Source organism: Phalacrocorax aristotelis, chromosome 3 (genome assembly GCF_949628215.1).
Source record: "Phalacrocorax aristotelis chromosome 3, bGulAri2.1, whole genome shotgun sequence".
Lineage (NCBI taxonomy): Eukaryota > Metazoa > Chordata > Aves > Suliformes > Phalacrocoracidae > Phalacrocorax > Phalacrocorax aristotelis.
In genome coordinates, this window is record NC_134278.1 from 99,764,872 (window position 1) to 99,778,715 (window position 13,844).

The window sequence follows — 13,844 nt, forward strand, 5'->3', positions numbered from 1 at the left end:
GGGCAAGTGGGAGAGATTTAACTCTGCCTGTGAATCTCCTAGCTGGAGGGGCTTCACACGCTATTCAATGCAGCATCGTTGATTTAATCATCAGTGCGATGCTATTGCAAACAGCAGCAGACAGAGCCTGCAGGAGTAACGGGCTCTCTAACAGCATGGATATTAAGGGCATTTAACAGCCCTTGTAATCACGCTGTGGCTCCTTGCAAGAGCACAGCCAGGCAGCACGAGGAAAGGCACTAAACCACGCTGCCAGGTTATCAAACTTCACGGAGCTCCTTACGGCACCTGAAATCAGCCCCACTTACAGAAAAGCGAGCATTGGCTTCCCAGTACATTCTCTTGAAACCAATTCCCATGCGGCAAAAGCCCTTAAGCACATGCTGGGATAAACTGGTTGGCTTTAAAGCCTCCTTTAGTCAAAGCTGGCCCCATGCAGAATCCGGGTCCCTGTAACATGGAGTAAACATTAAGACCTTCAGCAAATTAATCTCATGTACCTGTGTTTGATGCACTGGGAAAGGATTACTGGGGGAGGAAAAGAAATCCTGAGCACGGCATGAATTTAGCTGTGCCTTGGAAATAGAGACATATCACACTTTTCAGGTCAAGCATTAGTTCATTCTCAAAGGAAAAAGATCCCCAGCTTTTCCATTCAGAAAAAAAAAGTCCTGTTATTTCAATGCAGAAATGGCCAGTTATCTATTGCAGCCTACTGTAACAAAATGCCAGCGAAGTACAGCCACTCCTGCCCTACAGACTTGAAACACAGTTTCTGGAAATAAGGAAAAAAGTGGGAATTCATTTGCTTTACCTTTCGGCTACAGTAACGGCTGCTAGTTCTACCTGAAGATCATAGAATCACAGAATGTCCTGAGTTGGAAGGGACCCACAAGGATCATTGAGCCCAACTCCTGTCCCTGCACAGGACAACCCCAAATTCACACCATGTGTCTGAGGGCGTTGTCCAAGTGCTTCTGGAATATCATCAGGCTTGGCGCCATGACTGCCTCCCTGGGGAGCCTGTTCCAGTGCTCCACCACCTTCCGGGGGAAGAACCTTTTCCTGTGATGGGGACATCATCTTAGACCGAAGCCTGCATTCAGAAAGAGAGATGCTAGCTTGGCCAGGGCCATACACTCAGCTGGTGCTAATGTCGAAACCAGTGTTAATACCAGGAGGTCTGCATCAAAAATTAGTTGATCCCAGTTGATATTTACATGCTGAAACTCGGAATTGTTTGGCTGTGAGATGGTGCAGGCAGATTTTAGCTGGACTAACACCCACATTGCCGGGTTCTCCCACCTCCCTGGTTATCTCAGCACAGCGCAGCCTGTGCACCAGAGGAAAGGGAAATAACTATCTGGTCTTTCATTCACACCTTTAATTATTCATCTTATACTGATATAAAATTAATTGAAGCAGAATAAGCTTTTATCCCAAATACGGGTGCCCACACAGAGGCATCACTGAGATTAAAAGGTGCAAATTACACTTTACTTAATGAGCTATTGCACAGGCAAACCCCTGTGCTGGACCTGAGTCCAGCTCTACCTACGGCAAGCGCCTTCATACCAGCTTCTGCCCCAGCTTTACAACTGTGGTCTAAGTACAACACTCTGGTTAAACAGCAGATGTCCAAGGGTTTGGTTAAATGGCAAAGATGTTCTGCACTTCTGGGCTGCATTTCATTTACAGAGTCAGGATTTGGCCACAACACTGGCAGTGGGACCTGATCTCTGAAGGATACAAGAAAGCACTGAGAGCAAAGAAACCCTGTTTTACAGAACACCGAGTGGGCCTATTGGGGAAGGTCGAGCACACTTCACCTCCCAGCAGCCTGTGCCCTCGAGTACCAACAGGTTGTCCTCCGGCTCCACGCATGCTAGCAGAGCTTCTGCTTGCAAAGGCGAAACTGGAGCTGATTTTCCTTCGCTGACGTTGCCTCCAGAAGAGAAGGTGTCGTCATCTCCCCAAGGCATGTGGTGTCTCTGGTGAAGAACAACATCTGAATGACCTTCCCCAGCACTCAGATGCCTATTGGAGCTCGATCCTACCTTGCAAGGTAGATTGCATTTATGTTTCACATTTGATTTTGGAAACATCATGTTTCTTGAGTGTGCAGGTGTGTCAGGAGGTCCCTGCTGAGCAGGCACATCTGTATCTCATCACCCAGTTCTCTCTTTTGCCACTTGCAAGTCCAATTTCAAATTTCAGATATTTCATTTGAAAAATGTCCCGGTGACCTCTGTTTGAGACATCCTTCCTTCTCCAAGCTTAGGGGCTGGGATTTCAAATTGGGCAGATGACCACCTCTCTAACAGGCTCAGATATTTCACTTCCCCTTGCCCCCCCAAGAACACCACTAAATCAGGCAAACTGAGGAGCCTTTGCAGAGGGTAATTTTGCACAAATACCTGACACTTCCTAAGATGGCAGCAGCTGAAGTCTCAGCAGGTTTCAGGTTGTTTGCAGGCTTGATCTTCTCACCGTTTCTAGTGCTGACCAAACCCGTCACACATCACCTCTGCAAGGGGGACATACATCCTTATTTAGCCAGGAGCCGTGCAAATACAAGTATTAGTGCTCGTGAAGCCCTTGGCCGCACAAACGTTGAGCACAACAGAAAAGTCTGCGTGCTCTGGGGTCAGCAGGGAGCAGTAAGGAATAAGACAAAAAAGTTGCTTGAAAAGGGAGCAGAGGTCATCCAGCACACTGCATGGGTACTTTTGTACATCATTACATTGGGAAGGATTCAAACTACATCTATTTCAAGGAGCTAAATTAAAGTGGTGATAGGTACGGCAGTACGCTCCACTTCATAATCTCAATCCTGGTCTTCAAACACCCAGAACAGCATTTTTCTGGGTAGTTAACTATATGGTAAAAAAAAAATGTCAGAACTCAAGAAAAAAAAGGCAAAATTATTTTCCTTCTTGCTTCCCAGAATTTCAACCCCACAGCAGAATCGCTGCTAACAGCTTCCCAAGACATGCACCATCCCTCCTACAGCAAGCTCTCCATCCACCCATCTACCCCTCCTTTGCTCCATGCCATGGCAGGAGGGCAGGGATTGCTGGTGCTGGCTGGCCCCAGGCAATGCTCATCATCTCCTCCAGTCCAGAATCAGGTCCTCCACATGCCACGACCAGCAGACCGGACCACTTGGACACTGCTGGGCTGAGCACCCGTCCCCAAGCACTGAACGGTGGTTGGTTCTTTCTTTTTTTAAGAGATCTAAACCAGAGATCTTCCTGTGGGATGGGAGGGCAGGATGGGAGGGTGCTTCATGAAGCATTTCGCAGTACCACGAGGAGAACACCATATGCAGCCTACACGCCATACACAGTTTAACTCTGAGCGTTATATGGATTTTCATCCGTTTTGATCACAGTCACAGGAGCAGATGGCTGGTTAATGCATGTTTGAGTCTCTCTCTCTCCAAATTACACCGTGTTATCATGCCGGGAAAATGCAACGGGAATTATAAACGCCACGGCTCTTCCCCGCTCCCTCCCCATCCAGCTCCACTCTTGCCAGACGGCAGGACCGTGCAACACGACAGCTTCCCTCCCAGCTCGGCTCCCAAACACCAGCTCCAGCAGCCACCGCCCCCCCTGCCCCGCATCTTCCCACTGCCAAAACCATCTACCTTCCCCAACTGGACCCAGAGTTCTGCATTTTGGCTGGGTAAGGGGCTGCAATCCCAAACATCCCTGAGGCAGATCTCAAAGGATATTAGAGAGCCTTATTCCATCCTGAAGGACCTCAAATCATCTCACCACGTAGTAGAAAAGATTACCCTGACTCAGAAGAATTCTTTAAAAAAAAAAAATTTAGAAAATCAATGTTTAATAAAAATAACTGACCCAAGCCATTGAAAATGAGCTACTGTCACCTGTAACTCCTCCCTCCCATCTTTTCTCCATTTCATCTAATGACAAACAACTAAAAATTCAATGCACAAGACATAAAAGCTGTGCACGAACTCTCCCCGACCCAGGGGGGCTGCAACTGAGGCCCGCGCCACTGAACATACTCGCATCTTATTTGCAAGCCGCATGCCTCCATAATGTGTTATGAGGTGTGTTTGTAACCAGCGGATGCAGGCAGTGGTCCTTGAGGAGGCAATGGTGTGTGTCTAAATGCAGGCAAAGCTATTTAGAAACCCAGGACAAAGCAGCCTTGCTCTCCTTGCTTGGGCCAAATTACATCCTTTGGACTTATTACTTCAGTGCTTTCAAAAAAAAAAAAAAGAAAGAAAGAAAGAATAATCCGTCTCAATTTCCTTGGCTCTGCAAACCTTATTTAGACAATAGACGGTGATTTCAGAGCTCGTTTGTTTTTGCACCACACGAGCCCTGTTCTCCTTGTATCACTTTCCAATCAGGTTTATTGTTGGCATTTCCACTAGAAAACCAAGAAGGGGGAAAGGCTAAAACCCTCAGTCACACTTGAGATGGAGGAGAAAAAAATAAAATAATAAAAAATAAAATAATGATCTATCTTTCCCTGATCTCTCAGCCTGATCTGAAAATGAACCTGTTTTGCTTCTGAATCAATTCTCTCCTGGCACCACGCTTCCTGTGGTCCTTTCTGAGATGAGATGCAATCATTAGCTCACTTGCTCCTCCAAATAATATCACAAAGCCGGAGCTCAAGCTGCTTTACAGTAATTCATCACTTATTTCTGCCTATGTGCAGCAAGGCAGGGTTTGGCAGGGGACACAAGGCCCACCCCAACAGCACTGTGGGTGCCACCGCCAATGCCTCCATGTCCTGTCTGTGGGGTCAGTCCCCATGCAAGGAGAAAAACCCCACAGAGAAATGAAACTGGCACACTGCCTCTTCCCAAAACACTTCTCCGTGACGCGCAAAGGACCGCCGCACCTCCCTCACTCCTTCAGGGCTGTAGTAAGGGTTAATTAAGGCTTATGAGGAGCTTCCAAACAGAAAGACTGAAGGCAATTTATTAGTACTACTAATGCCGCCTCCATAAACAAAGCGGTGAACTCCTGGCGAACCTGTCACCACTGATCATACTCCGAAGGCATATGTTAACAACGACACATCCTCCTCCTCCCAGCACCTGTGCCATGGGAACCCAGAGTCCCAGCCCACCCAGGACTCCCAACACCCATCCCACAGTGGGGGCCTTCCCAGGGTACCTTATAGACTGATCCAGCCCAACCTAGGGCCACTCTCCCCACCAGAGCAGTGGCTATACGGGAAAACCTATATCTAGGCAGCCCACCTTCCTGGGCTCCTATGGTAATACACAGGAAGAGTGGAGCAATGCTGATTTAGACGAGCAGAAGATGGGGCTCAAGATCTCCTCCTTGGCTCACTCTTCCCATAATGCTGACTCCTGCTGAGATTTTGGAACCAAAAAGGGGAAAGAGGGTGGGAAATCAATTTAACTGCAGCTTAGTAAGCAACTGTGCTAAGTGTCGCTGGCCAAATCTGAACATTTTACTATGAAGGAAAGGGGGGGAAAATGGCTTTGTCATTGCATGGGAAAGTGGATTGAGAGCAACACCCCCCCCCCCCCCCCGTCATCTGCTCCTCATCCCTTCCTTCTTTAAACAGGAGGAAACCAGCAAAAAACACACAGCTAACACCAGCAATCTCCTGCTCAGACTACTCCAATTAATAGTCAATCCACTGCACCCTTTGTCATTAGGCTACATATAATTACCCCTTCACACAAATGTCTTTCTTAAACAGATCCTACTTTTGCTTTCTCTGCAGATACATTCCCCGTAATTGGTTTTATTGCACCAAATGCTGGGCTGCCCTCATGGAAGGGAATGCTTATAACTGTGTTTCTTTCTCCCAGCTGCAGTAGGTTACTTTTGCTTTTCCACAGCTTCTTGCAAGCTTGCTTTTTCCACTGGCAAAGACTATAGCACCCAGAAGTACCAAACTGGCATCCCATAGGCTGAGCGCACTGAATATGCATGTCTGCGGATCCAAGAAAAACACTCGGCTCAAACCCCCATATTCAGCTACCCGGGAATTCACCAGCCTGGGACAATAATGCTACACCCGCATTTATATGGGCTTATAAGATGATGCTATTTGCAAGGCTGCTGCTCTGAGCACTGCCCTTTCCCACATCTGTGCTTGCCCAGCTTGTGCCTGCTAAACCACAACAGTCGGGCACAGTGTACCTAGCATGCTCTGCCCCAGTCTCTATGCCTAAAACCAACCTTTCAGCTTCAGGAAGGAAAGAACAACTAGTCCTGGTACCATAAAATGCTCCACAGACCTGCCTTCCCCAGGCACAGCCATTTGTAGCCCTACCCTGAAGCCATCCCATGTGCCAAGTCCCCCTGCCCACAGGAAGGCATGGATCACACTGCAGAGCCAGGGTCAAGAGATATCTCGGCAGAGCAAGAAGTAGCAAGCCCAGCCAAGACAGGCCCTAGGCCACAGGCACATCAAAATAAATGAGGATGATGTTCTCTTATCGCGGAAAGGAAGAGCAAGGAGAAGACAACAGCCTGGGGTTTCAAGTAAATAAGCCACCCTTGTACATATCTGAGGTGGTGAAAGGATAAAACATCTTCCCTGATAGTCAGCATCTTTCTCACGAGTGGAGACACTTCACAACATATGAGCTGTGTCTATGATGCCTCGGCATCCAGACACAGAGCAGATTTCAGAGACCTCCCTGCTCAAAAGCAGGATTTTCTTTTGTCAGGCCCATCACTAAGTGTCACCAAGGGCTCGGGGCCACGAGCCAGAGCTGAGCCCTCATGACAACCCAGCTGCAGGGACTTGGGCCCTTCCCTGTCACCTACCGAGGGGACACCAACATGACATGCCATGCTACACCAGCCACCACGGGACGCTGCAGCCCGGAGCGATCCCGCTGGCAGCATGTAGGTGCTCTGCAGGGACCTTGCCAGGAGAAGCAGATTACAAGAGAGACCATGACGCTCCTGGGCCCAGCTTACCCCGGGAGCACCACCACCTCTGACACCCCTTTGGAGCACAGCAGCTGGGATTTTCCAGCTCTTTCTACCCTTCCAGAGCAGAATAAAAAGTATTTTTCCTCTTCTGGTACTCAACACTTTTTGTCAACAAGACATGTATCAGCTGCATAGAAATATATTTAGCATCTTACTAGCAAAGAAGCATAATCCTTGCACCCTCTCTCTTTCTCCCTGATTTTTTTTTTTTTAAGCACCAAGCTAGGAAAGACACCTGGACATCTTGACACTCACTGTTTTGCAAAGCAAACAGGTCTTGCTCAATCAATATTTATGCCCCCATCAGTCACAGATGCAACACAGAGCTCTACCGGAATATAATGGGAGTAAAATTCATTCATTGCAATTACCAGTGAAAAGTTAACAGGGTTTTTTCATTGACTGCCAGTGTTTCACAGGTATTTTGGAGAGCACTCTGATCTGTAGTCACTAGATTAATTAAACGAGACATACAAGGCAGGCTGTTTGTCTGTGGCTGGTTTAGCAGCCAAGGTGACTGGGTGCCGACTTTGGCAGGACTTCTCATCTTGCTCCTGCTCTACAAGGACACAGGCATTTGTACAAGGAGGTGGCCGTGCCGAGAAAACCGCTTTCCCAAGTCCAACAGAAGGAAGGCAGGTGCCTGAGAAATGGCACCCATTGATGCACCAGACCTGCCCCGTCTGGTCCCACAGACAAGGACAGCTTGGGCATGACTTTCTGCTTTGTATTTCCACATCCATCACTAATATCCAGTGATCCACTAATATCCACTAATCCAGACAGCGAATGGATTTCACCCCATCTCCCACACCATTGAAGCTTTGGACATCCTAGAAATCCTGGGTTTGCTCTTAAGATTTCAGGGTGGGATTTCACCAGCAAAGCACAACAGAAGTTTTCTCGTCTCTCCTATCCTGGACCTACCCATGCCCCCAGCCAGCGTAAGCATCCATGCTATTAAATGTTCTGTCTTTTTGTTCCTGTCAGCTTTGGCACTTCAATCCCTTAATTGTTAAGATCTGAATTTTTGCAGGATACACAGTTATTTTAATCTGTTAAGTGGCTCTGCTGTTATAAAACTGACAGGAATTTAATATCTGGAAACTGTCAGCTGAGCTCCAGGTGCTGGGGCTTTCTAGATGGCAGTGATACAGAAGGAAGCTCAGGCTGGTGCGAGGCACACAGGCGCAAAGCTGGCAAGCGTCCCTTTGCATTGAGGTCTGATCCTGCAGGGTTCTGAGCACCCCAGAGCACTCTGAGCAGGCAGTGAGTGTTCTGAGCATCTCATCATCTCCCAGGAGCCACCCCCAGCTGCATTTGAACACACTCAGAGCTGTTGCATTGCGAATGCTAGTACAAGTATATCACGTCACTCTTTTTAATAAAATGAACTTTTCCTCCATAGCTTTTCTCCCGCAATCCAGCCCACAATGGACCCACTTTCCCTCCAGAGGCTGCCAGCTGTGCTTCAGCCATATTTCAGAGGGAGCAAACTGGCATGCAGGAAGGAATGAAGAGAAATAAAAGCTCCAAACCCAACAGCAAAGTCTTCCTGCCCCTCCTGCACGCACTGCTGGCCCAGAGCACCAGAACCCCCCAAGAGCCTCTCAATGCAGCTGGGCTCTTCTATACAGCCAGCTCCCCGCTTTGGCCTGCTATGGATTCACCAGGTGGAGGGGATGAGACAACCAAGGGGCTGTCACCTACCCCTCTCTTTCTCCCTCCTTAGCATCCCCGGCACAGGGCACAAGAACGAGCCAGGGGAGCCAGCACACTCACGAAACATCCCCACAGAGCCAGCTATGCTTACTCCTCACAAATCAGTTTGGGAATTTGCTTGTAATTAGTCCTGCGTATCAGTTCCCCTCATTATTTCTCAATGTAATTAAGTTATTAATTTATATGTTGTTCCCCCCCTCCCAAAGTAAAGGGCCAGATCAGAGGGAGGCAGGGGAGATGCTCGGTCGTAGCGCGAGGCCGTGAGCCCAAATTACCCAAGCACATGCCAAGCCCCAAACCACCTCCCTATGCAACTTCAGGTGGGTCACAGCAGCCTGATTTGCCAAGAAGGTTGAGTGACTCCTGTTCCTCTGGAGTCAACAAGAGCCAGGAGGATACAAAGTTCAATTAACCTCTCCGGGTCCCAGTTTATCCAGCCAGAAAACTGCCCGGGCAGTGAGACAGGCTGGAACTAATTAATGCTTGCAAAGTATTTCAGAACCCTTTGCCGAAAGGCACAGAGGGCAGGAGGCATCCATGAGTCCCAGCTGATCCGTAACCCCAAGCAGCCCCATGTCCTTACACCCTCATCCATCAGACTCTGCTTTACTGCAGGCTGAGCCCCCAGCTGCTAACCAGGCACCCGGCCGGGCCATGCGGGTAATGCACCCTGGCAGAGGCAGGCACGCCGCTATGGCTCCCTTCTCAGCCAATTTATAGGACTTTATAAAGGGCAGAAAAAGGGCAAGCACAAGTTTTGCTTATTGAGCTAACAGGGCTTGATCTGCCCTTTGAAAAAGAAAAAAAAACCCAAACACCAAGCAACAGCAGCAATAACAGCACCAGAGGGACAGGGGAGCTTGTCCCTGGAGCAACTTCACAGTCCTGAATGAAGCAAGTTACCTTCTTCTACATGTCACCAGCCCTGCAAGGTTACTACACCCCACAGCCCCAAAGGGGTCCCACACCCTAAAATCCAGCCTCGGCCTGCTCCGGCAGCCCGGGCATGTACCGCCAGCGGCGGGGAGGAGGAGAGAAAAGAGGCAACAGGGACTGACGGGAGCAAGGGCTGGCAAGAAGGGGAGCCCTTGAGCCTGCCCACCACTGGGCAGCCATGAGAGATCCACAAAGACAGGATTAGAGGCAAAAGGTGGGGGGGGGAGAAAGAGGAGGTGAAGCCAAGTTAATTACAACAGCCGGCTGCGCCTACCTCTTCAGGCACAAGTAGCTCAGGAAAGCTCAGGTATCGCTGCCAGACCTGCCCCAAACGCCTGCTTCTGCCAGGGCTGCGAGAGGCCAAGCCAGCAGCGTGTTTTGGGGGTAGGCAGGACTCAAAGACCGTGGCAGAGCCCTCACTCCAAGTACCTACTCCTTGGAAACCTTGCCAACCCCAACACAGGGTTCTCCAGCTGCAGGAAAAACATTGCAAGCCTTCCTTCAGGAAGCGGAGCACCGGATCTGGCACAGGATTTGGGGTAAAGGGCGAGGCGGGGTGCAGACCAAAATAGCAGCAATGGATGGGCAAGCCCTCCATGAGAAGCAGCTCTGCCACTGGCCCTTGGCAAGCCACCAAGGTGCCATGGCTGGCCATTGAGCTTGGGCACCACGGCCTTCTGGCATCGGACGCATGCCGTGAGCCCTGCCGGGAGACAGGCGTGGGCAGGAGGAGGCATTACCAGCTGAAGCCTAACTAGAAGGGTCTAAAGGTTAAATCCACATGAGGCATGATATATGGTGTGCATATGGCTGCAGAATTAAAGCTCGACTGAGAGAGAAAGCAGAAGGGGGTGGGGGGTGGGGGGTGGTTAAAAAAAACCCCACGTCAGAAAATGCTGCCAGGAAACCTGATGTGGATTTGCTCCATTTCTCCACCGTAGCTGTGCTACAAAGTTTGCACTGCCATTAGCAACCTACTACCTCCAGTTTCCTAAGGAATTTGAGAGGACAACTCTAACTGCTCAAGTTTTCATCATTGGCAGACAGTCCCCCTGGCCAGGGGAATGGGGCACGCTGCCAGGCTCCTCTCTGGACTGCAGCATCTCTGCCTCTGGTACCCAAGTCAGCTCTGCAGCCATTCAGAGGGGTTAACTGAAGTGACACCACGCCTCTGCGCTCACAACAAGCTTATAATTCATACTGCTCAAAAACAGTTTCCAAAGCCAAAAAAAATGTAATGCATTAAAAAAAGAAAAAAAGAAAGAAACTGCACTCTATGGATCTCAAGGGGATGCAACTGTTTTGATGGAAAATTCAGAGGAAATGAAGGAGAGGCAATTTTAGCAGTCAAATTGCTGGAGTTATGGCAACTTGGCAGTTGCAGCTTCGAAACTCAGGGCCTGATGCTGTGTGAAGGGTGAAGTTCACTTCGCCAGCTGGAGGAACCCAGCCTGGCCCCTACCAGCACTCCCCACCTCAGGGTGGGGGGAGCCTTGAATGGCAGCAGAGAAACAGAACGGGCCACAAAATGAAGCAGCAATTCAGCTGCAGGTAGTGTCAAGCGAGAAGCAAGCTTCATTTCAAGAATACAGGAGCTCACGTCAAAAAGGGGAGGTCTCGTTTTCCAATTTTTAGGAACGCAGTTCCGAGAGGAACCTATTGACACCAAAGCATAGTTACGGTTAAGAAAGCGCTTGTCTTCCAACTCTGTTTTCAGTGACTTACTACCTTCCTCTGCTAAAATAAATAAATAAACGTATATATAATTATTTATTTTGAGGCCTGAAATTGCATGGATTTGTTCCCGTCTGCCAGGACTGAAAGATTTCTGAAAGCCTGAAAAAACCTCCTCAATCATTTTAATTTAAAAAACATGGAAAACCAATAATTCCTCAGGATGAAAAAAAATCAAAGTAAGCTTTATGAGTTCTGACTTTTTTTTTTCCAATCAGGTCGTTAATTCACAGTTGCAGAGGCGACACATCTACGAGACTGTGTGAAGACATGGCCAACACATATAGCTGCTGTAAGTCATGGGCTAAACGCTCAGTTCGGTGCCACTGATGCAAGGGCTGAGGGCTTCGCACCCTTCCTCTGCTGCAATGACCCTTAATCTCAGCAGATTTTCAGGACCTGAGCACTAACCCCGATTATTTATTCACTATTTACAGCAGCATAACTAAGAGCAGCATCTAATCTGTGACCTTTGGAAAGTTAACCCTCGGCTAAACTCAGGCCGCTCTCGGCAGTTAGAGAGGAGAGGACACGGGACCTTGCTGAAAGGAAGCAAGCTGCTCGCAGCTGCCTGCTTTTCGCAGCGTCTGGGCAGCGAAACTCCTCTGTTTCACTCCCTGTGTCCAAGTGGGATGCTCCTCGCATCTCTCCCGCGCTGCCACTCCGGGGACTCAAACACGTCGCAGAGACACGCGATTGCAAACGCACCCTTCTTCCACCCGGGCCGAGGCTTACGGGGCAGCACTCCTACCCTCACCCTGTCTTCAAACAAAACCAGTAATCGAAAGCCCCAGTAATTCACCCGGGCTGGTACCCGCAGCTCTGCCAGCCGATGCGCCCCAACCACGCACCACCGAAACGCTCTCCGACTGCTCCCCTCCCCTTTCGGCCAGGACACAGGATCGAGCCCTTCCCGCTTAGGAGAGGGCTCAGAAACGCTGGGTGACCCACGGGAGGGGGGGGGGAAAGGAGTCACCCGTCCCCCCACGAGCGACACGAAGCACTCGCTTTGTTTTGCTGGGGCGCAGCCGCCCCTTCCTTACCTCCGCCGTGCGCCCCTCGGCTCCCGCCGCCTCCAACTTCTTCCTCGCGCCGAAGAAGAAGAGGAGGAGGGCGGCGAGCCAGAGCACCCCCAGCAGAGACAGCGCCAGCCGCCGCGTCGGCCGCCTCATCCTCGGGAGGGGTGGGAAAAGTCCGGCTGGGGAGCGGGGAGGGGACGAAGGTCCGGGAAGGGGTTGGGGGGGGGAGGGCGGTGGGCGCCTGCGGGAGCGGGGCTAGGCGGGGAGGAGGGTCTCACCCGCCCGCCTCGGAGCCGGCGATGCGAGTCCTGGGCTGTGCATGCTCTGCAGGGGAGGGGAGGGGAGGAGGAGGCAGAGGAGGAGGCGCCGGGGGGGGGGGGTGCTGGAGCCAGTGCCGATCGCCGAGGGAAGGTGCTGCGCGGGGGCACCCCGGGCCCGGCGGAGGAGCTGTGGGCGGGGGGGACGCGCCGCTGCCCGCACCCCACCTGGGGGGATACGGCCACCCGGGGATGGGGACACCGACCGCACCGGGTGGGGGGGGAGCGCAACCGGGGACGCCCACCTCTCTCCCCTCCCACGAACCGTGCGTGGGTCCAAGCCACTTCCCAGCGCCCCGGGGCCGAACGCGAAAGGATGCGGGGGGGCCGGGCAGCACCGCCGCCAAGTTGGCCCGGGCCGGTCCCGGTCCCGGGGCGGGAGGAGGCCACCGCTCGACAACACACAGAGGAGGCTCAGACATGACGGAAAGATTAATTTATCCAATTGAAACAGCAGGGGGAATTCAGGTAGGTGGAATTTAATTACTGGATTTGGAAGAGAAGATATGAGTCTCCAGAGCTGTCAAGAGCACTTAAAAAATAAAATCATAATCATCGGCTGTTGGTACGCCGGCAGCAGCTCGGTGCCCAGCTGTGGTCCTGGGGGCATGGTCCTCAGCCCTCATCCCTGTCCTGTGGGGTGTTCCCTGCTGGCTCCATGCACAGCCCGCACAGGGCAGCTGAAGTGGGAATACAGACATTGCTGGGGTGGGGGGAAATCAACAGAGCAGGACTCCAGAAAAGAGCTGCCTCACCCAGCTGCCCCTGCTCACCTGCCTGACTTGCTGCTCTTCCGATCCTGCCACTGACAAGTATTGCACAAGCTGAGCAATCCCTTACAGAAGACATTAGAGAATAAATTAAGTATTGGAGCAGATGCAAGTCATTCACGTTAGTACAAAAACTATAGAACAAACCCCATAAAAACAGGAATCCATGCATAAAGTAACATATGGAATGAATTGAAGATAAGATGTCAAACACTGGAAAGTCCGAGGCACATGTTGTAAACAACCTCTCCTATGCATTTCCCACACGCTCCTCCTGGTTTTATTATTTCCTGCAGTTGTTTTCTGTCACTTGCTAATTTATCATTTGTGATATTCATCCTCTGTCCTCCTCTGATTTATTTCCAGGGC

General features: G+C 50.6%; 1 protein-coding gene across 1 annotated transcript in view; it reads right to left on the reverse strand.

Annotated features, from left to right (window-relative positions):
• Window positions 1–12,716, reverse strand: part of GALNT14 (polypeptide N-acetylgalactosaminyltransferase 14) — a 105,156-nt gene extending 92,440 nt beyond the window's left edge. Inside the window, exon 1 of the mRNA XM_075088701.1 lies at window positions 12,413–12,716. Within this exon, the coding sequence (XP_074944802.1) occupies window positions 12,413–12,541 (129 nt within the window). The 5' untranslated portion in view covers window positions 12,542–12,716. The remainder of the gene's footprint in view (window positions 1–12,412) is intronic.
• Between the last annotated feature and the right edge of the window lie 1,128 nt (window positions 12,717–13,844).